Source organism: Tauraco erythrolophus, chromosome 8 (genome assembly GCF_009769465.1).
Source record: "Tauraco erythrolophus isolate bTauEry1 chromosome 8, bTauEry1.pri, whole genome shotgun sequence".
NCBI lineage: Eukaryota > Metazoa > Chordata > Aves > Musophagiformes > Musophagidae > Tauraco > Tauraco erythrolophus.
Window position 1 is genome coordinate 33,417,841 of NC_141472.1, and position 23,630 is coordinate 33,441,470.

At 40.4% G+C, this 23,630-nt stretch overlaps 1 protein-coding gene across 3 annotated transcripts in view; it reads left to right on the forward strand.

Annotated features, from left to right (window-relative positions):
• The window catches only part of KALRN (kalirin RhoGEF kinase), a 536,138-nt gene that overhangs the window by 275,020 nt on the left and 237,488 nt on the right, over window positions 1-23,630 (forward strand). For all 3 annotated transcript variants that reach the window (XM_086615857.1, XM_086615858.1, XM_086615859.1), the window contains one exon: window positions 19,598-19,720. In XM_086615857.1, the coding sequence (XP_086471983.1) occupies window positions 19,598-19,720 (123 nt within the window). The remainder of the gene's footprint in view (window positions 1-19,597; window positions 19,721-23,630) is intronic.

A 23,630-nucleotide genomic window follows, 5' to 3' on the forward strand; every position in this document is an offset into this window, starting at 1 on the left:
CCTCTGTTTTCACTGACCCTGTCCTTCCAGCAATTGTTGAGGCCAGAGTGTCCACACCTGGTTTATTATCTGATATAAATATCTCACCACACAATTCTAATTGACCACACCACGTTTTTCTTATTAACCACACAACTTTTACCTACGTAGCTCCAAGGGACTAACTGAGTAAGACGTGCATGTGTTTCCAAAAACACATTATGTCCCTAACAGCCTCTTATTTAGTACTTGTCTGCTTTATTATTTATGCAGTAAAAGATGGTACATTTGTAGTAAAAGGATCTTTTGTTTGTTTGTTTCCATCCACTCTTCGTCACAGACCATACAATAAAACATCTTGGCAACTGCTTCTTTAGAGCAATTTTCGTTCCATTCCTTTTGTTCCTGCCAAAGGGACTGGCACATTTTCAGGCAATGTGAGTGGAAGTCTAGGCGATGGAGAGATTTGTGGCCCCACTCATCTTCTGAAGAGGACTAACAAGTAACCAACACTGGCACTGATTTGGAAGTAAGGTGGTGGTGTATTCGTACTGATTAGTATCCTGCAGATATTATAAAATGAATTAATAATGACACGGACTTTTAAATAACACAAGGGTTGCTGAGTGACTTAGTTGCTTATTTTGAACTGTTAAAAAAGGACTGTCATTCCTTAATATGAACCCACAGTGGGATGGAATTATGCGGGAGTTGCAGATGATTTCTACTGGCTATATATGTATCTCCAAGCTCTGGTGGCAGCAGAGGGAATATTAGAATAAGAGCACCCTGCACAGCTATACAGCTCCTCTTACTCAGTAAGCAGACTGTGTAGGGTTTGCCACACAGGGCAGTCACGCTGGGAAGGAGAATGTTGCCTGCATATTTCTTCAGTTTCTGGTTATTTCATACGGATGTTTCTCCAGTTCCTTTAGCTCCTTTACGGAGCATTTATGGACAGTGGGCTCAGGGTCATCCAACCCAAACAGATCAGGGTTCCTGGAAAAAGAGCACAGCTGAAAGAAACAACATGCATTTTCTTCTTTACCAGTGACTGGCACAGAAATCTGCACTTCGGAGGAAGTGCATAGCTTCCCGAGTAAGGAGTGCAAATACATGGCATTTTGCTGTTTGAGCGTGTTCAGACAGTGGCTGTTGGTATAGAGCTAGGCTCTGTGCTTTTGTCCAGGCGGTCACTTTTGCATCCTGTGACCAGTATATGTGATAAGAACACCTCAGAGATGTCTCAGGCGATCAGCCTAAGAAGTTAATTGCTTTAAATACTTCAAACTTATGTTAAAGAGAGGGAGCTCTGTTCTTAAATTCTGACAATGGTCTTTAAATATAGATCAGTATTAGCCTGTATTTTTTTGTGCCAAAACTCTTCACAAAGAACTATAGGTTTAAATTATTACTTTTTCATTGAATGATGTTTATTCTGGAAATTTCTTAAGGGTTGCTGATTAACAATACTCTATCCTCTTCATAATTTGATTTAAAGTGTAACTTGAAATTATCTGGAAACAACCTTTGTGTCTTTCTTCCTCTATATAGTTATTAAGCCAAGCATACAATTGTTCTTTGTGCTTTTAAAGAGTCACTGATTAAAAAATAATAATGATCACTTTTTAATTTACACACAGAGCAGTAGTGCTAGGGATATCAAACTTCAGGGGCCAGCTTCAGTTACCAACTGAAGTTTACTTAGCACTGATGTATGAGCAGTGCAAGAACACTTTGATGAGCTCCACAGCTGTCTTGGGAAATAGGATCTGAAGAAATCTGAACCAGCCAGCTTGATCTCTGAACCTATTGAAGTGAGAAGAGGAACTGAAAAAAAAAAAATCTTTTGTGCCCCAAAAAGTGTTTTTCTTGTTTAGAGCACTGTCTGTCCTTCAAGACTTAGTCCTTTCAGATGGTCTGTTTTGCTATTTCCTGAACTGCAAATGTTTGGATTCTTACTGAGAGCTTAGGAATCTCTGAGAAGGCCTCCTGAAAACCCTCTGAAATCCTACTGACTCTTTGAGGTTTTGGATCTACCTCATAGTGGATGAAGAGGACTTAATTCATAAAATGAAAAAATGGAGAAGGTGATATAAAGATACAGTTAGTTCTCTGTAGGTAGATGCAGCTATCCATGATCTGGATTTATCCTGCCTGTCTTTAGGAGTGTAACTGAATCATCAAAGTTAGGAACCTAATGCATGGTTTCCTTTTATAGTCAACAGAGAGACACTGGCATCTTTAGAGAATGACTCAGTCTGTCTAAGATCTGAATTGTACCCTGGATACTTCCCTCTCTTACTGTTGACTGTCGGGGAAATAATGATAAGGTAGACTCTTCAGAGAAGACCTTCATTTTATCACCTAATGTTGGGTGAGATGTATTAGGGTGTAAAATCCCAATCCTGTGTGGTGTAGAACACCTTTAGCCATCATGCCAGGCCACTTAGTCAGTGCCTTTCTGATCCAGGATTTGCTTTGCAGCAAAGTGCAAGAAAGTCAGTCCTAGGCAAACTGCTAAAATTTGCTGTTATGCTTAAGCAGAATCATGCTCCTTATATAGCATATCCTCATTGTCTATTTCTATCCCAGGATTGTTTGCATGTCAGCATCCCTGAAAATATGATCTGTAGTTTATTGTTTCTGAAAGGCATCATTGGCTCTCGTTGTTGTAGCAAAGGAGGAGAAAGGATCAGGCTTGTCTGTTACTGATTAGTCCTACAAAAATAGTAGGGCTGCAGTGGTGAAGCAAGAGAAATAAAGTAGAATTTTCTCCAGAAATATGTATATTTTTTGAAAGCAATTGCTAGAATGAGTAATTGTTACCAAGGACATGGAGAAAAATAAGGTCTTTCAATAAACGTAGGCTGCAATGCCAGAAGGCTTTCTCCCCTGTAACTTTAAGCAGTAACAATAACAGTAGTACTTCTTGCACATTGTGATTTCTTTCATCTCAGGATTATGGTTTTTCTAAAAGGTTGATGTTGAGTGACTTGCCAAAGGTCACTGAAAGCTTCGTGACTAGAACTCTTCATGTCAGGATGTCTGATTCACAAATCCCTGCTCTAAACCCTCAAAGTCATTGCTACTCCAGTTTTACCCCTTATGAAAAGGTTTATAGGATTTATTGGGACTACCTAAAAATAAAATACGGGTCTGTTATGCTAAGAAATAAATATGCTATTTTAGGCATTGGTTTAGGAGTCCAAAATAGTAGGTTTTTCTACTTCATTTGTTTCCCTTGATCTTTTCTCCCAATTATCTCCTCACATTGCCTCCCAGCTCTTTCATGATCCTGCCTGTCACTCAGAGTGATCAAATCTCTTTCATATTGCTTTTGACTGATGGCCAACAAAAGGTATTTTCGTTACAGTGAGAAAAAACCTAGCCAGACAACAAAGAGAGTAATGATAACTAGTTCCTAAAATACAACTGTAACAATTTCACTATGTTTTCTTCCACAGAGCAGCTGCTCAGCCAGCTGGTTACTTTCCCCCTCTGGTAATGAGTTGCAATCACGATTTAAGATTATTATGTCTTGGTGGGTAGCAAGGCCCTGATTAGGTAGAGTTGATCTGGCACCATGACCTGTTTCTGCTAGCTGGTCCTCTCCATGCTAGTCATTCCCACTAGCTCTTGCTCCTCCCTCAAGCAGCTCTATCTTACTCCATGCCACAAACTACTTTTACTGGCTCCGCTCCATATGGCTGCACTCTGCAGCAGCTCTTTGCTCTGTCAGCATCTCCTGTTGGATGTGCCTTCTTTCGGTAGCTGCCCTACCTAACCAACTTGTCTGAAGAGTTCTGGTATTTCTGTTCTTGGAAGAGATGTTGTGCACCATTTAGGACTAAACACAGTGGTTTAACTCACAGGAGACTTTTAAGCAGCTTCTTTTGTTTCATATTCCTCATAGGGAACACTTACACAAAGCTCCTTGTTTGTTTTTTAGAGTTGTAATTTTTGGATTGTACTTCTGGAAGCTGTTGTCTAGGCTGGGGTGACCCTTCAGGCATATTTAGACAGAGCCGGTTGGCTCAAACTCCTATATACTGTTACAGCTATAAACTTTCTTTTATGTTATGCTATGTTTCCCTTTTAACAAAAACATCCTTCATATTTAAATCATGCAAAACAAACATATTTCAGGCCTGTCCATTGGTCTTTTACCTTTCTCCTCCCTTTGTTTTCATAGTTCTTTACTTGGTGTTTCTTTCCTGTCTTTTGGGTTTTTTTGGATGCAACATATGCTGAGGGATGGAGAAAATTACTTTTATTTTTGGCTTCAGCAACACACAAAACATTCTGACCTTGAGACACTTCCCTTCCCAAATAAGGAGGAAAGGTTGAGGGAGGAGGGAGCCACAAAATGAAACTTTTTAAAAAAAATTTCCCTCTCCCTCCAGCAAAAAGTAACTTTAAACAATCAAAATGTATTTTGGGGTATTGTTTCTGCTTGCTTACCTCCCCGGGTTTCAAAGTGCAAGAGGTGTCAGGAAACCAGGAGAGAAGGAAGTTCAGGATGAGAGGATGCCATATTCTGGGAGCCACCAAGCTAGGGGAAAAACACAGGAAAGAAAGCAGTTTTTCACAGAAAACTCCATTTTAGGGGAAACTGAACTTTTCATTAAAAAGCTGCTCTCAGGGGAAGTCCCCAACCACTTCTGCCTCTCACTCTGCCCATGACTTTCATTCCTGGAGTCTTTTAGGTGGCTCCTCTTCGCTCTCGAACAGCTCAAGGTTGTTCCTTGCTGAAAGGGCTTTTCATAAGTCTGATCCTGCTTGCACATATATTCGAGTTTATTATTGCATTGTCTCTACCAGTCTGCCAGGGGACTCAGGGCTCAGCATCCGTTTGTCTTCCTCATCGTAAACAGCTTCTCATTGCCATTATCCATGGCCTCTTGTGGTGAATCTGCAAGGTCGTTGGCCTTTCACCCTTCAAAACCCTCACAGGGTCCATTTCTGCTGTGACACGTACAAGAACTCAGCCGTGCAGTTAAGGGTAGGTTACACAGTGACGTGAACATCCTGGGCTTTTTATTTCAGCTCTGCTGTGTCTTGTATACTGAGTGCCCAGCTCAGCATGGGGTCTGTATGCTTCAGGCAAAGCTTCTCACACACCACAGCAACTTAGCCCTTTCCCTACTGGTTTGCAGTACTGAGCTGTGACTTCTCTGCCCTGGGACACCATGTGTCACGTGCAGCTGCTTTGCCTGAGTAGTGATTGACAGGCAGCGCAAGCAGAAGAGATGCTGTAATGGCCCTCCAGCAGGAGAAATGCTGTGGTGCAGGTCTGAATCCCTGGGCAGGACTCAGTTTTAGAGGAGCCCTGCCAGGAGGTCAAACACAGCCTTGCTCTGCATTCCTTTCTCCCTGTGAACAGCCTGACACATAAAGTATCTTCAACTGGGAGATAAAATCTTTGAGACATCAGGCAATTTATTTAGAAGAAGAAGAAGAGGAGATCCTAGAAAAGTCCCTGATGGAAAATAGCCACTCCTGGCATTCAGGGCACATCTTTCATCCTTGTTCTCCTGCTTCTCCTTCCTCACATGGTTTGCACTTCCATATTTTACCCCTAGTCTCAAATCAGGTCAGAGCCCCATGGGAGAAAGGTTCTGTTTTTCCTAGATGTCGGCATGATGCTCACCCCCAAGGGGCTCTGACCCTGGCAGGGGTGTTTAAGACCACGTCAGAGCTGTGCCATCCTGCTGAGTTCTTCTGTTACTGGCATGAGACTGTGTTCCAAGACCCGTTTATCCAAGTTGGGATTTGTTCTCTTACTAAACCTGTCTTTGCTACGTGCTGTGATTACAAACCTTGTTAAACCAAGATGATTAAATTGTCTGCTCCCAACAGTAACCTAAAGCAGCGCTTTCTTTAATACCCTGGTCAAACAGCAGTTTTCTCTGTGGTGAAGCAGACAGCTCAAGCGCAGTGGGGAGTGCCTCTACGGGGCCTGAAGCGTAGTGCTTGCATTAAAGCCTACTCTGTTGTAAACTCATCCTTGCTTTATCAGTCCTTTCTAATTGTTAATTGCCTTTAAACATCTTGTTTAAACTAGTAACAGTTTAGGTGGGTTGATACTATCAAAATGTAGACAGTACTGTCTTAATTCATGTCTAAATTAGGAGAGCAATCTCAGGTTAGTGCAGTGATAGCAGTTCCAGACAGTGACCCAGAGCACTGAAATTAGGAGCCAGCCACGTAGGTTGCCCTTTTCCCACTGAGTAGATAGGGAGTGTATTTCCCAAGGTAGGTGCCTACTCAATTTACTGTTGTACTATTATACTTCTGCCTACACTAACACAGTTTTGCTCTGGTTACAGTTGGAGCTGAAAAAACATGCAGTAAATGTGTTTAGGATTTATTTTGTTGTGTTTTTTTTTTTTTCTTCTGAGTGTTTAGTGGCTACCACTGAACGTTTAATGGTAGCAGTAATGATATCATTATCTGAGTCTGCCATTTATTTATCAGTGGATTTCTTTCTTCATTTTACGGACAGGGAAACAGGCACTGAAAGGGGCTATAAAGCAGATCAGGGTTGGAACTGTGAAGAACAGTCTTTTTATTTCTGACTCTTTTTCTGCTCTCTATTAGTTTTGGTTTGTTTCCTCTCAAAGCCCATAGGCACATCTATCCCTGGCAGAGTTAAAACCAATTGTTCTATTTACATACTTAAGGATAACATACTTTTTAGAAAAAAAAGTTCATGTAGCTCCTTTTTTTCCTTCCTGTGTGCTTGCTGTATTTCTTGGGAACCTTTTACATTTTGGACAGTCCCACTGAGAAAAAAATGAAGCAGACATATGCAAGGAAAATACTTCAAAAGCCACGAAGGGCCACGCTTTCAAATGCACAAATTTCTCTATAGGATCAGAATGATTTTCCTCCCAAACATAGAATCATAGAATCATAGAATGGTTTGAGTTGGAAGGGACCTCAAAGATTATCTAGTTCCAACCCCCTCTGCCACAGGCAGGGACACCTTCCACTAGACCAGGTTGCTCAAAGCCTCATCCAACCTGGCCTTGAATACCTCCACGGGTGGAAACATGAAACATGAGAATCACTGTGATGCTGTCTTCACAAACAGGAAAATTAGCTGTGATGATAGCTGGTATTAGTAACAACTTGGAAGTCAACACCTTAGAAGTCTAAATCAGAGCTTCCAATCAGAAATCTAAATCAGCTGGGTGCTGCAGGTGTCTCTACTTACTATCAGGTCTGCAAATGCTGTTTTTTGTTGTTCTGATGCCAGAGAAGCAAAACAGTGTTACTAGAGGTAGGAGGAAACACAAGGTGCTAAATAATTATTTGAGAAATTAAAAAAGCCGCTAGTACACATGGTCACAGCATAGTCTGAGCACTGTTAACTAAGCATACAATAGCTTTCTAGTAATTAGGATATTGTTTCATCTGTTGATGCTTAAGAGCTGTAGATATAGAATCATAGAATGGTTAGGATTGGAAAGGACCTTGAAGATCATCTAGTTCCAACACCCCTGCCATGGGCAGGGAAACCCTCCACTACACCAGGTTGCCCAAAGACTCATCCAGCCTGGTCTTGAACACTTCCAGGGATGGGGCATCCACAACTTCTCTGGGCAACCTGTTCCAGTGCCTCGCCGCCCTCAGAGTGAAAAATTTCTTCCTTATATCTAATCTAAATCTCCCCTCTTTCAGTTTAAATCCATTGCTCCTTGTCTTATCACTACACGCCCTTGTAAACAGTCCCTCTCCAGCTTTCCTGTAGGCCCCCTTTAAGTACTGGAAGGCTGCTATAAGATCACCCTGGAGCCTTCTCTTCTCCAGGCTGAACAGCCCCAACTCTCTCAGCCTGTCTTCATAGCAGAGGTGCTCCAGCCCTCGGATCATCTTTGTGGCCCTCCTCTGGACCCGCTCCAGCAGCTCCATGTCCTTCTTATGTTGGGGACTCCAGAGCTGAACGCAGTATTCCAGGTGGGGTCTCACGAGAGCAGAGTAGAGGGGCTATATCCCCTACTTCAGGGCACATGAGGAAGAAGCTGGGCCAAATGTTGAGCATGCTCAGGTATTTCTCTTCCTGAGAGCTCCAGAGTGTAAGCTAAAGTGGTGGAAACAACCATAGTGGAAAATGAAAGGGAGGTTTGCTTGAGCAAAAAATCAAGAGCTTTTCAGGTTGTTTTCAAGTTGTTTTTGCTTCAATGCCTGCTCTGCCTGGGACAATGTTCTTCTCATCCACTTGAACTGTGGGAGACCTGGGATGTTCTTTCAGAAAACTCCGATTATGTCCGAGCAAACAGCCCAGATCAGGGGGCCAGACCTAAGACTAGAGCTGGCCTCAGCGCTGACTGACCCAGCAGTTGTGACTTGTAAAACTGATCTGAAAGGACAAACATGAGACAATAAATGGAGACCAGAGGAAAGCGTATTAGTCTCAGAAGGAAGAAAAGGAAAGCCTCAGAAGGAGCAAAATCACTGTTCTAACTAGTGCTGTGGACAACAACAACCAAAATCTTCTACATGCCCTAGGTGAGAAAATATTTCTGAATATTACCATTGATAAGGGACTGACAGATCTGATTAGTTGTATTGCTAATTCATCACACTACAGCTCATTGCCAGGTATGATTCCTGAGTTTTGGAGAAAAGACTTGCAAACAGCAACACCAGCAGCATAACTGTAAAAGAAATAATCTACCTGCCAGCCTTGAGAAGCCACATGCAGAGCACAGCAGCATTTTCTATGCTGATGCAGAGCACGTTTTGTGTCTTGTACAGAAGGAACATGCACAAATGTGGTTATTTATGGCTTCTCCACCCACTCACAGCTTTGAAACTTGCTCTAAAAGAAGTTCAGTATTTAAAGAACACAGTGTTTAAAGAATACAACAGGTTTTTAACCTGAAGATATTTTTTCTTTTTTTTCTTTTTTTTTGTTATTTCCTTGAAAACAATATTCTGGAAACATTAGTAACAATCCAGGCATTAAGGAAGAAATATTAGTTCTTCATTTGTCTGTCTATTGTTCTCTTACTTGGAATGTTTTTAGAGAGGCAGTTGCCAAATTTTATCAAGTAAAACAATTAATCAAGAAAATGAAAGATAAGTGGTATTTGTTTGATGAACGGGAACTTTACCAAAAGAAAGCAATGTTAAGTTGAAAGAAGGTCTTTCTCAGGGAAGGAGAAGCATGTGTATTCCCACTCCCTTCTGGGGAGCTTGCATCCTAGACGACAGCATTTAGTGAAGGAGCAGGTTGGGGCTGCGTGACCTCAGCCAAAGCCCAGAGGAAACGGGCAAGTACTGCTCTCAAAATGCCCAGCCTACACCCAGCCAGCTCTGCCAGAGCCCTGAATTGAACGTGCTGTTCCCAAGAGAGAGACATGACTAAACCCTGCATCTCCCTAATTACTACGGCTGGGATCAGCTCTTTTCTTTGTGTGGAGTGAAGGTGGATGCGGCCACGTCATATTCTCACTCTTCTCCAAATGCATGTCAGTATTAAACCATTGTAATAGGTTTATAGATGTGAAGAACTGTACGAGAACATAATAGCCACCTGCAGAAAGCAGACATGAGGTTATTTTTGCCAGAGACTGTGCACACCTCATCATTACATGAAGTGAGCAGCCATGTTGCCTGTGGAAGGGTGACGCATTTGGGAGCAGGCGAGAGTATTTGTGACTGTTGTACAGGTCTGTAGGTCTACAGAAACAGCGAAAGCTCTTGGAGGGGTAGGGAATGGAAGAGCAATGCTACTGCAAGAGAAGGCCTGAATCAGCAGGTCACCATGAACTTCTGAGACTCTACTAGAAAAGTTGACAACAGTCTTGCTGGTGCTCAGGCCATGGCCATGGAAGATATTTAGGATTTTTTCACTTAGTCATACTGCTAACTTTGGAGCCCTTTTCACAACTAACTGTTCTTGAATCCTCTGCAATAGAAGCTGCTAAGAAGGAGGTAGCCAGGGGGAGTTGTTATTCTGTAGTGATTTCCACTGCAGAAGCTGTTGATGAACAAGCATCCTGCTGCAGGGACTGTCTTGTCTGGACAAGCTCCTACAGTCCTATTTCCAGATGGGCTTGTAGGATATCTGTGGGTGCTAGAAGCAGTGAGGAGTCTGAAGAAGACTATGTGCATGTATTTTTGCATATTGAGGACTTCTCTAACGCTCTTCTAAATTGGCAGACACGCACGTCTCAGTAGTTGTATAATTTACTCAGATGTGCTCAGTAGTATCAGCTATGCTTTGCAAGGCTGTCCCTGCTGCAAAGAACAGAACACGAATGTTCTGCTTTTGGCAAACTAGTGGTCTTTTTAACTACAGAGGTTATATTTTTGTTGTTAAAATGAGAAATTGTGCAGAGGTGAAACTTCTACATAATGTCCAGGAAGCTCATAAAAACACCGACAGTCTGATTTCTTGGGGACTTCTTTTTTTTTGGTTGAATGTAGACAAGGGAATAAAGGAAGTTTTTAAAAATGTTATAATTGGCTCTGCATTTAATTCTTCTTGTTAATTTAGTTACACTGTGTAGCAAAGTACTGATAGATCTGTAAGGTTGCTTTTCCCTTCAAGGGTAAAAGGGACTAAATGTTTTTTCTTTTTGAAAAGACCTCTTTAATTATGTGGTGTTATTTGGATTAACTACAATTAGAGGGGGAAAGCCGAGAGTGATTAAAAAAAATCGTACTTAATAGCAGTTGCATTAGTTCTCTGGCTTTTGAAAGAGACCCAGACACAGCTGAGTACATACATACCACACGGAGGACTTGTGGTGAAAAGTAAAGGCAAAATGGAGGTGACAGACTTTTCACTGACTTCAGGGAAGGTTGTCTATTGTAGCATTTTAAGAGACATCTGCCTTGAGAAAGGATTGAAGAAATATCAAAATTCACTTTCTCGTCCAGTCCTCAGACTGTGTTAATGAGTGTAGCTCTGTTCATTCAATTTCACCTCTTCTTTAAAAGCAAAACAAAGCAAAACAAAACAAAACAAACTGGAAACCTCAGATTGCTTGGTTGGTGATAGTGGGATACACTGATTAGGTCTCGAGCCACTTTGAAAGAAGTGACTGTTACGACTGACCGTCTGAGCTGAATTATGTGCAGAAGAACTTGATTGACTGGCTGTATTGTTTTCTGAGGATAAATCAGTCATTGCCACTCGGACAGGTCAAGCTGTGGCATTTCAGGATTTATAGCTATAGGCTCAGCAATTAGGCGTTTATACCACAGTGAATTTGGAGCAGCTTACACCTGATTTCAAAGCCTTGCTGTTCAATGGATTGCCTGCTTGCTTTTGTACAGGGGCCATGATGTTGTTTACTATTAAGAAAATAAAACTTATGGGGAGCGGCTGAGGGAGTTGGGGCTGTTTAGCCTGGAGAAGAGGAGGCTGAGGGGATACCTGATTACAGCCTACAAATACTTGAGAAGGGATGGTGGGGAGATAGGAGAAGGGTTCTTTACATTAGTGTTGGGTGATAGAACAAGAGGAAATGGGTATAAGCTTAGTCAGGGGAGATTCAGGTTGGATGTTAGGAAGTATTTCTTCTCTGAAAGGGTTGTCAGCCACTGGAAGAGGCTGCCCAGGGAGGTGGTTGAGTCTCCATTCCTGGATGTGTTTAAGAATAGGGTGGATGATCTACTTAGGGATATGGTTTAATGAGGGATTAGGGACGGTTGGACTTGATGATCTCTAAGGTCTTTTCCAACCTAGAAATCTATGAAATCTATGAGAAATCTATGAAATCTATTTATGGTATTTCAATATTTTCCTGTATTGGAAAAGGTTCCTAGGGTCCCCAACCAAATATGGAGTCATGTATTGCTAGAGGCTGCGAAAGCTTAAAGTAAAACAAACACTTTCTATTCAGCCTTGCTTGTTTTGACTGTGAGTGTGGTTAATGTCATTTTAGAAATACAAATAGATGCAGGAAAGTTGAGTCATTTGCTGAACTGCAGTGCTGGGCATTGAACCAAATCGCTCAAATTCCAGTCTACTTTTGATATGAAGTCCTTGCTGCTTTTTGCTTATTTATCAAAACTCTTGGATAATTTGTATGCTTAACTAAAGAGAGTGAGCAGAGTGGGGCACTGTTCCCTTCCACCGCTGCTGAGCTGCATTAACACAGCTGTATCTGTACATTAGGAGTGCTCTCGTAACGTGCTGTCATATGAACAACATTTGTTCAGAAGTTGCTAAATGGGAAATGGAACCTGGTGTTCAAACATGTGTCCGGAGGCTCAGATTCTGCTGGATGCATAGCTAGCTCCTGTCTATTAACTTTACAAACATGAGGTCTTTGATCAATGTTGGCTGAAGTTAGTTGAAACTTTGCTGTGGATTTTAGTGGGAACAAGATCTAAGTTTTAGAGTCAGATATAGATGTGTCTGAAATTAAAAATAATGTCATGGGAGCCAAAGATGATGTTTCTGGTTTAAACCTGACATGTGATTCTCTTCTCAAAAAAAACAGTTTTTTGAAATACTTTACTGTGCCACCAACTTAAAATTATAAAGAAGAAAGAAGTGAAAAAGGGAGCTCAGTTTTTATTGGGAGGTAAAAACCACAAATGAGAATGGCTGAGTTTTGTTTTGGGTTCTATTATAAACCATTAATAATAGCAGGAAAAGCCAGAGGATAAGTTCCTTTGTATTTTGGTGTATTTTCTCAGCTAGACCTTTACTTGACATTACCCTGCTGTGACAGGGCCAGAGATAGGAGGGAAAAGAAATCTATTTTCAGCAATGATTTGGAATACAACAAAGGAACTGTATTTTAATTAAAATCAGACTTGGTGTGCATTTTAGTCATTAAAAAGGATTAGGATTTATTAAGCCTCCTTGAGCTATTGCGGGTTTTGGGAATATTTTGTTTTGTTTTTCTTCTAATTCTCAGAGTTTGTTCTGTCTTCACTTGTGCTGTCACTGACACCAAATTCTCCTGGAAGGCCTGGTAGCAGGCCAGGGGATGTGCTGCCCACGGCAGCCTGCACAGAACAACCTTATCCAGAAGCAGATGCAATTCCAATGGATAGAAGTTGACAATCCCCCACTGGCTACTGCCTCCACCCAGAGATCAGTGGTTTCTCTGGCAAATGTGCACTCTTTATTGCTTAGGGGTCCTTTCCTTTTACCTCCCAAGAAGGGAGTGGTTTGTGGGTATCCTGAGAGCACACCTACTTTGAATCGTGTTCCTTATAAATGCATGTATGATGTGTAGCTTCTAGTTCTTCTATTGTAAGAAAATGAATTATTTATCTTTTGCCAAGAGATTCTCCGTCTTGTATCTGCAAATTCTTGTTCACCCAGTAAGTGTTACTAACTATCCTTATGCGATTTTGAAGGGCTTTGACAGAAAAGATTGGATTTTGTTCCTGTGCAGTGTAACAAATCATTTACAATAAACTTTGGATGTAAAGTATCTATGAAAGCACAATCTGAAACATGAACCTTTTAACAACACTTCCTGGTTACAAAAAGCATGGTTGGCAAAGGCAGAACTTCTGGAATAGATATTTCAGACATATAAGGCCTTGGGAGTTACTGAGCATTCATAACACCATCTACAGAAAAGACAGAGATGAGGTTTGATTCTTGTGAGTGGAAGAATCTCTGTGATGAGACTATAAAATCTCAAGTTTTGAAGGGCCATATGAATTCCTGGTATCACCAGGAGCTGTAGAGCAAGTAATAAAGTGCACATAGTGGCAGCTGGATACTGTTTGGCTTCTTTTCACTGGCATAAGCCTTGCAGATTTTGGAGGCTCTATCCATGTGTTTAAAGTTAGGCAATGCTTATACACCTATTTGAAATAAGACCTCATTTAAAGCTGAAAAAATTGAGTGTACTTGACTGGAATTGGTCTGGAATTTGTTACAACTCTGCTAGAGCTACCAAAGAGTTAATCTAACCCCTTTGAGTTAGGACAAATTTGTACCATTTTGAAATCAAGATCTGACTCTTAACTGCTTGAAGTGTAAAACAATATAATTTATTTACAGTTTTCAGAGTAACCTAGTTTTAAGAGTCACTATGGCAACAACAGTGGGTCTTAGGGTAACAAATATTAATGATTCCCTCGGCCGGGACACTTCAATGGGTCATCTTGCTCAGGAGCAATGAAACTGTTCAACACAGGTCTGGGTCAAACGCAGAAGTCGGGGTGCCCCACCACTGACAGCACAACATGCTGCATCTTATTGATGCTGATTTAATCACCAGCTTACGCTTCTCACCTCTTTCAGGTAGGGTGAGGGCAGGGTTCAGTGACTGGTGTATTTGAGCAAGCCTCTGTCTTCTTCTCCAAGTCATTCTCATTTCATCTTCATTCACTGCTGCTAAAAGAAATACAATCTAAAAGATGGGAAGATGCGGAAGTTTTTCAACTAACTTCAGCAACAGATATATTTCCTTGAAGTATGGATTTACTACTCCTTTCACATTTTGTATTCATGTAAAATGAGAGCAGAGCATGAAGACTTGCTAGGAAAGAGTTGACTCCCAAGGAGATTTTAATTTAAAGCCAGATAAAGTTATGAAGTGCTTCTTAGTTTTCACATTTACTGATTAGGAAACATACCTACAGAAAGAAGCTTCATTTTCAAAGAGCTACGTTGAAAAATCTGTCCTTTTAAAATAGCGCCCATCACTTTTTTTTTTTAAATTTAAAAATCACATTAACTTTTTAAGCTATTAAAAGAATTGACCTTAACTGCACTAATGCAATCATCTTGCCATATTCCCATCAGACAAATTAGCCTAGAGGAAGAGCAATTATCATCCCAGAGCTTTGCTTAATTATTGTCTGATTGCTTCTTCAACCTTTTTCCTTTAAAACCATTCTTCCATTTCTTGATTCCCATGTTTTCCTACCTTGTTCTATCCAAACTATCACCATTCCTGCAAATGAACTCCCAAGTACTTTTTTTCCCCTGACCTCACCTGGGCGGTATTTCTTTTGCCAGTTTAGCTGTGCCATAGGTCTTAGATTTCCCATAGGCACGAGTTTGATCATCAGCAAAAGGAGTGTGGAGAGGCCTCTGGAAGCGTTGCCTCTAAGCACCTGCTTCCTGATGCTGCACTCGGACGAAACCTGCCCGAATTGTCATGATTATTATTTCTGCAGTTACACAGATCATTCCAAAGGGACAGCTACGGCTATTCTTCCTCCAGGTAGCACTTTGAATCTTGTGGTTATCCAGCCATATAATGACTGCGATAGCTAGCGCACTCAGTCTGCTGTAATTGTGCTGGAGTTTTATTTAATTTTCTTGGTGACCTGGGTTTGCTGCTTATTTTCTTGGGTGTGTAATTATGCCCCTGAGGAGATAAGGAGGCAGGACATGCACATCATGATAGAAAGAAAATAATGCTCCTACCACTTTTGATGTTAAACTGGGTGAAATAAGAAAGAGATATTAACATCTTAATATGTGTATATCCTGCAGCATTCCTGCCAATGTTGCTGACATCAAACGGGCTTCTTGAGCATTTGGTTTATGTTCTCCTTCTGTTAACAGGCTCCTAACAAACATTTCATACTTTTAAGTATGTAAAAGATGCTGTAAAAACTTTTACTGTATAGGAATTAAACACAGAATTATGAATCTCCATCCAGAAAAGAAAGGGAGCCGCCTCCTCCCCTCCTAGCCTCACATACACATTTTCTGGAGTCCTGTGCAAGCTACCATCAGACTAAACAGAGCAGCTCATTTATTTCCTCCCATGGACATTTTATGGGACTGGGCAGAGGAACAGGAGAAACAGCAACCCCAATCAACTCACCAATAGTGATTGGGTCAGTAAGGTGTGGGATGGGAATTTGCCACAGGTGAAGGTAAAATACCAAGACTTTAATACCCTCCCATCCTTTCAGAAGATGTCTGTGAGTTATAAAGTTTCCAGGCAGTTCCAGAGGCAGCTTTACCCCATGCTTGGAGATGTGCCTTGAAGTTAAAGCTTATTTATGTTTTTATTATGTAGTGTTATCTAGTGGATGGCAGCCTGGATTGGAAAATGCTATCCTCTGTGGGCAATGTGTCCGCAGAGTGGTTAGCCTGGCTTTGATTTGCAGGCGTGCAGGATCAGGCTTTACTGTGCTCGGAGCTGCAAAGCAGGAGGGAGGTCCTGGCCCCTGTCCCGAGCAGCTTTCAAACTAGTGGAAGTAGAGTAGTAAACGCATATTGGAAAGAGAATTGGTGTATACTGAAGTTACAAAATATATTTTGTTTCAAGAAATACCTCAGATGATGGCTTTATCTGCAGCACAGTATTTTCATTTTAAAGAAGTAATGACTGAGAGCTTTTTCTAACTGTTTTAAGAAAACATAGCTTGGCAATAAAGGAAAATTAGGAAATTTGAAGATGTAATTTGGAAAACACTCTTAACTGCATTTTTAACAGCATCTTCAAACTGTTTATGTTTTTAAGGAGGAATTAAATTATTTGAACTAAGTCACTGTAACTTCAATGGCTAACTATATCTCAGGAAGTTAATTTTTCAGCAGTAGAGTAAGTTATACATGGTCTCAATTAAAATGTTAATGTTTACCTTGAATTATGCTAGTTCTAAAGACATTTACTTTCTTCAGGGTAAGGGAGAATGTGTCCAAACGTGCTGACAGGTAGACGTTTACAAGTGGTGATGATTTCAGGTCTTATTGTGACCTTTCAGAGTTGTTCCTGCATTTGCTGTAGACTAATTGCTTAACATTTCTCACTGTTTTCACTGGGGACTAAGTGCTTTGTATCCATGCAGATTTATGTTCTTGCTCACTCAATTATTCCAGCTCCTCATTTAGTGCAAACTTTCTGTGCCTTGTTTGATGGAAACAAAGACGTGATATTTCTCCATGCTTGCAAATAATCGTGAGCTTATTAGGTGGCAAATGCTTGTATAAGGAAAAACATATTAGCTGCTCACAGAAATGCCGAGGATTCTCTTGAGAGTTAGGACTATCATGTTATCAGAGCCTCAGGCTAACATCTTGTCTTCTGCCAACTTCCTGGGATGCCTCAGCAATTCACTTAGTATTTTAATATGTCTATATATAAGATTTTCCCCTCTCCTTCTATTCAAAATGAAAATACAGCATTTATGTATTTCACAGAATGGTTGTGAACATAAGACTTTGCTGCAGAAGTTGCCAGCTCTTGCATGAGTCCTGGAACAAAGGTTTATTCCCTATGGATTAATGTTCTAGCACTTTGTTTGTTTCTTTTATTGAGAGTGAAGTATCCATATTTTGACCAGTACTCTGGCCTGGATTCATTGCCTTTGTTTTCATCTTTGTTTAAAGTGGGCATCATGTGTTGTATTTCTTGTTTTGAATTGAAGCGGGTAACAAAATACCCGTTTATAAAGCAAAAGTGGCAATCTCTGTTAACACTCATCTAGCAGTGACTAAAGCAGCCCAATATAACATTGGTTGGGATAAAAATTTTGTTATTATGTGATTACTACTTTAATGCAATAAGTGTGTAAAAGTTACTAGAATAATTTGCTGCAGAATTACAGTGAATGGCTATCAAATATTAATAAATAGAAAGCATATACTGAGTACTAACTTCTTATGAAACATTGTTTGAATTAAAGCCATTTGCCATTTAAAAAATAATATTTTTAAAATGAGGCCTTATTAGGTGAGATTTTTTTCAAAATTGAGTTTTGATCTGGTTCCATTTTTAATAGGTAAGTTGAAAACTCCTGACAAGAGAAAAGAGGATGTTAATGGAATTATTTACAGACTGTTAACGACACAAATGCTAGAAGGGTACCCTCCAATAACTGGTGTTATTCCAAGTTATATACAGACTCCTGGTCAATAATATATTGCAGAAAAGCTCTAGCAGACAAGCTGGAAAGTCACTGTCAAACAGTTTGAAGGAATGTATTTGGGATTCTCTCCCCAGAGCAAATGGGAGACAAACTGATCAGAAAAAGGGATGCAGGAAGCGATGACTGAACTGCCAACACACCCGGTCCTGCTTCCCCATCTCCACAGTGACACTTGTGCCAAATATGTGTTGTCCCTGCAGGACATAAAGTGCTTTGATACCCCATTTTGTGACATTATTTGTACTCTGTGGATTAAAAATACCTTGTAAGCACAAAATATTAGTTAAAAAAAATGCTTTTTCCAGCAAAGACATAGAGTTGGGAAATAACAATATGTATATAAAGTTTCGTTTGTACTTGCAACTTCTTATGAAGATATGCTTGGGATCTACACTACAGAAAAGACTCAAAGCCCAGGTGGTTTAGATTCTGTACAACCAAGCCATGAAATAGCTTTACTTGCTTGAAAAAAAAAAAAAAGATAATCATGTCTTCCATTTTTCCAGTCTTAGGCTTCTAGGCTTGGTCAATAATATCTGATTTATCAGCCCCACACAAGACAAGTGGCTCCTTTGCACAACGGCTCTCTCCCATCCCGCTTCTGTGTCCTGGGAGCAGAGCCCTTCTCAGGCCAAGCTGCGGTGAGTTGCAAGGCATCCTGCAGCCCCTGCCCAGCTTCACTGGGGCCTGTGATTGCTGCTCATGCCCCAGCGCTGCACAAAGAAAGGATGCAGCTCTGAGGCCATTTGCAGGTGCAGAACTCTGTGGTAGTGTCACTATCCTGGGGATGCTTGGGGTGTCTTCTCCCTTCAGTGTGACAGAAACACCAGCTGTTCTTTGCTAGTCCATTAGCATCAGTAGCAGCAAAGATCAACAATTCACTGTGAGCATGGGGTTCCTTGCTGAAAGAAGTCCTAGTACTTATACAAGTTCCAGTACTGATCTAGTTATATGTATTCTCTTAGCCTCTCTGATTGGGAAAGAGATGTAGAAAGGGTGGGGATCACATTCTGAAATTTTCAATCTCGTATTGTCAGGTTATTTTTTTTTCCAGCTTGTAGTAGACCCCAAACAGATTTGATCTAAATTTTAGTGCCAGTGTTATTACGAGAAGGAGCTCCAAATGGATGATGCTCATAGAGTTGATCTATTTTTTGAAAGAAAATCCTCTTTAACTCTTAGAATATCAGATTTGCCACTCTACTTTTCCATAAGGATCAGTTACATTTGGAACTGAAAACCTGAAAGACTTGGAGGGTGCACACCATCGATATTTTATGGCCTGCAGTGAAGGATTCTTAACCTTTTCATTCTAGCTACTCTGATAATGCTTTCTCCCTACATAAAATAAATTTTAATTGATTCCTCTGTCATGCTTTTGGACTCACTTAAGATGCTTCCTGTAGAGATCTGCTGTTTATGTGAAATCAACTATCACTGCTTTTCAGTTTACACAAAGAGGAGGATACTTGCTGTAGAAGATTCCAGATTTCTGATTCCTATTCCCCAAAATTCATTTATGTGAAAGTAAATATTTAATATCTGCCAGGCTCAAATAACTAAGCTACACTTCAAAATAAATTGAATAGTAAAAATCCAATAATCTTAATTTACCAGTGACATCCATAAACATTTATCTCCTATCCAGTTGGAATGGACTTTGACAGATCCGCATGTGTTTAGCCATAGCAATACCTCTGCAGCTGCTTTATGCTCACCCTGAGAATTCCTCTGTGCTGCTGAGACAGGAGAGGTAATTGGATGTTGTTTTTTTTTCTGACAGGTACTGGACTGGATTGAAAATCACGGGGAAGCTTTTCTGAGTAAACACACAGGAGTGGGGAAGTCTCTACACAGAGCACGTGCACTGCAGAAAAGACACGATGATTTTGAAGAGGTAGCACAGGTAAGAGTCTGAATCGGAGACCTCTGCTTTCTGGCTTCATTTTTGTTACTCCTCTTGTATATTGAGAAAAAAAGTGTTGCTCTTTTGGGTCACGCAGCTCTCTCCAAACATTTGGAGCTGACCAGGATCCTGCCTCCCAGGTTCGTAAGTTAGCATGCACACTGCAGAGCATAGTAGCAGCAGGGCTTATAACCGGAAAATCGCCACATTGAGTCGATGGAAGGTCTCAAAGGCTGTGAGAAATTGCCAGCAGATTACGGGACAGTAATACAAACCGTTGGGATGTAGAGGAGGATGGTTATGCGCGAAAGAAACAGAAAAAATCAGTTGTAACTCCTACAGCAGAAACTGAGGACCTTGAGAATAAGGTGGAAAGCAGTAGCTAGAAAAGAAGCAGGAGAAACACTAAAGTGTGTTTGCACTAAGGGCAACTACCTTTTCACTCTTTCCAAGAGTACAGTGTGTTATGTGGAAGGGGGTTTTGTTTGTTTTGGACTGAGAGGCAATTGTTGCCGAGAGGCATTATTAGTAGTATTATTATTTTCCTCATAGCACAGTGTAAGCAAAGCTTGTCCAGGAATTTTGGTATGAAACCAAAAGCTTCCACCTAAAAGCTTCTAACTTTTTCCGAAAGCATGGTCATAGTAGATGTTTAAACATGCAACCTGTCTTTATTTAAAGAATTTAAAAGAAAGAGGGCATTTGATAAGTTCTTCCAGTGACTGAATAGCTTTTTTCTTTCTCTCTCTCTTTTTTTTTTTCTTCCTCTCAAAGTATCTTATGGCCAGAAATCATCCAACCTCAGCACTGGCTGTCAGATCATGTTACACCTTTTTGGTTTAGATTTGAAGCATCCTCTATCCAAAATTGATCTTCTGTAAAGGCACTTCTGCTTTGGATATTTCAGATAAAATCCCAATTAATCTATGTAAAGGAGAATGTATCAAATACTTTGTCTTCCCAATGCACACAAGGCAGGTTATTGCTCAAATATTTCACTGTGGCATAAGACAAAAATGTAGGTGGTTTTTTTTTGAAAAAAACTAGTTTAGTTTAAGATTTTTCCAGCAACAGGGACATACCTCTCTCACTGTGCCCTCAAGGAAACTATTTCACTGCCTAATGGAAGCTACTGGCTAGATTATTTTTTTTTTTCTCTCCCTCATGTTTAATTTATATTTCTCTTAATCTTTTTTTTCCCCTTGTTTATATCCCTTTAGTCTTATTTATCTCTCCTTAAGGAGATAAATACCAAAGAAGGAGATGAATTAATAACCCTGAAATATCTGTAGAATGTTAGCATGTCTCTCCTCTGTGCTTTTTAACCATGTTAAACATATTAATTCTGCTACCGTGTTCTTTATGTTCTTTGTGTTCTTTATACCGTTAAATATGTTTTGTTACCTGTTTCTTTGGATCCATTCAGTTTGCCAACATCCTTCTTTTCATCAGATGTTCAGCTCTTGATGGAATATTCTATTGCTTGGCTTGCTACTGAACTTCAGTGTTACCTTTCGGCTGTGATGAGATGTCTTTGCATACCATTGACAAATCAGACAGCCTGAAAGCAGCAGTTCTAGATTGGTGAGTCTCTAAAATTTCAAGGGATTTCCTGTCGATTTAAGCCATCTCGTACTAGGCTTGAATTTCTGGAATTATGTTTTGCAAATTTATTAAAATGGATCATAGGCTGGAGGTGCAAACCACAGTTCTATAGGGCCTCATTCACAAGCACGAGTTAGTAGTAGATTTCATTCTGAAATCAACATTAGGTGCCTTTCCAGAAGATGTGCTTGGGTCAGCTGTTATTGGATGCAACACCAGAGTAGCGAATGACAATGAAGATCATGTAATATACAGGAGCTGAAACTAGCTGATTTAATATCTATTGTGGCATTAACATTTTCTGAATCTCCCTTCCCTATGATATATTAGCTTCATAGTTCCAGTTACATCTCACATTTCTGGATCGCGGTTAGCTTTTTTTTTTTCTTTTTCATCTCCTCTGAGTAGCATCTCATGGGAGATGTAGGAAACAAATTAAGAACAGGTGAGGAAAGACAGAAAAATAACACGGTCTTGACAATAGAGATGAGCGCAAGCTGTGTAACTGTCTGCACATGGAAACAACAGCTCACTTAAGTCTTGCTCCTCTGGATGATGTGATTTAGAGATACATCCCCTCGTCAGGGTTTAGGAACCTTACAGATGTGCAGCTTGCGTGTGTAGGTACTAAGGTAAGTCAGAATAGAATTATTTCACTTAGGACTTTTCTAACCCCCCTGTTAATCCTCCTTCTATGCTATATCAGCATGTCTGACACATTTCCATTCACTTCAAGAGGCTGAATTCAGAGCAAAGTGTGTATGAATCTAGTTCACTGTATGACCACATGTTCAAATGAAGGTGGGTATTTGGGAGGAGAATGGAGAGGAAAGAGAAAAGTATAGTTTGCCTAGGTATAGAATCTCCTAGATTTGTCTGAATCTGATTCTTTTACACCTTAAGTGATATTATCAATGAGCATGTCATTGCTTTGCCTAGACAATTGTAAACAGTCACAATCAGTCCTGTGCTCTGTGTGTGAAGTTTATGGTGACTCTTAAATAGAAATAACTGACACAAGTCAAACCTAGTTACTTCCCCCTGGCTTTGACGGGAATAGTTCCCTCTGGGGCATTCACACCAGAATACCACTGCTAATTTATGAGGTCTGTCTGCGGTGTGACACTGGAATGTGGTGCTGGCAAATGGACATGGGGACATCTGCTGAGGGGAAGTGAAAGGAATCTCAGGCTTTATCTGAGGTCAAGGACTTGAGAATATAATACTCCACTTTGGAAAGAGTAATAGTGAGGGTAAGAGGGAGGCCATAAATTTGTCACACCTGAGTTCTCCTGCAGAAGCTTCTAGTGAGGTCGATTTTGTGGTTGGGGAATAAATCTCCTCCTCACTCTGATTATGACCAATTCCCTTCTTTATGCTTAACTATTCTTCCTAATTCCCTTCTTTATGCTTAACTCTTTGGAGTTGGTTGGTGATTAATTCTAACTTAAGTTTAAATATTTGTCATTTTTCTCGAGATATTCACTATCTTTGCCATGGCTGGGGTGGATAACTGACATTGTTTTTTGCCCATATAGCCATATAATAAAGCACATGTGCTAAGATCTGGAAGCAAACTGATGAGTTTTCCCATTCTCCTCATCAGAATGTTAATTACTGGCATTAATGACAATAGACAGTTGTGTTTGTTTTTCTTAAAAAATAAAATAAAAAGTGTAGTACTGACTGGCCTGGTGAGATTGACAGTATAAGCAATAGTATTTGCTATTGGCAGTTCTCTGAAAAGAAAACACTTAGCATGCCATACAGTATGAATTTATTCTCCAAAATCTACTGTCTTTTGACTTTGATATATTTCTTCTTATCTCCTACTGTTTCAGGAAGGCATTTGAAAAGGTCAGACCAGAAGCAATTTTCTTGAGTTTTCTTGATATTTTCAGTGGTGGGCAAGACATCTGTGTTTTTGAATACTGACTAACTGCATGTAAAGAGTAGTAGCGTATCTGGGATTGCTGTGCTGAGAAATGCTCTGATTGACTGACCTGCCAAGGCACTAGATTGAGAGGTGGAATGTGCTCCCTCTATGTTTGATTAGAAACTGCACAGCTTTATAAATCTGGATGTAATGATCCAATCAGGCATAGCTCAGATAGATCACATTCCTGCATACAGCTGTGCTCAGAAAATGTCAGTGATTTTTAGAGCACTGTATCGTGGGCAATAGGAAATATAATTTGGGTTCTCTTTCTCATAACTGCTGTTTAGACAATGCTCTGGCAATTTTTCTGACGGTATGTATTCTACATGGAATGCACAGATGGCAAATGTTGGAATTTGGATTAAA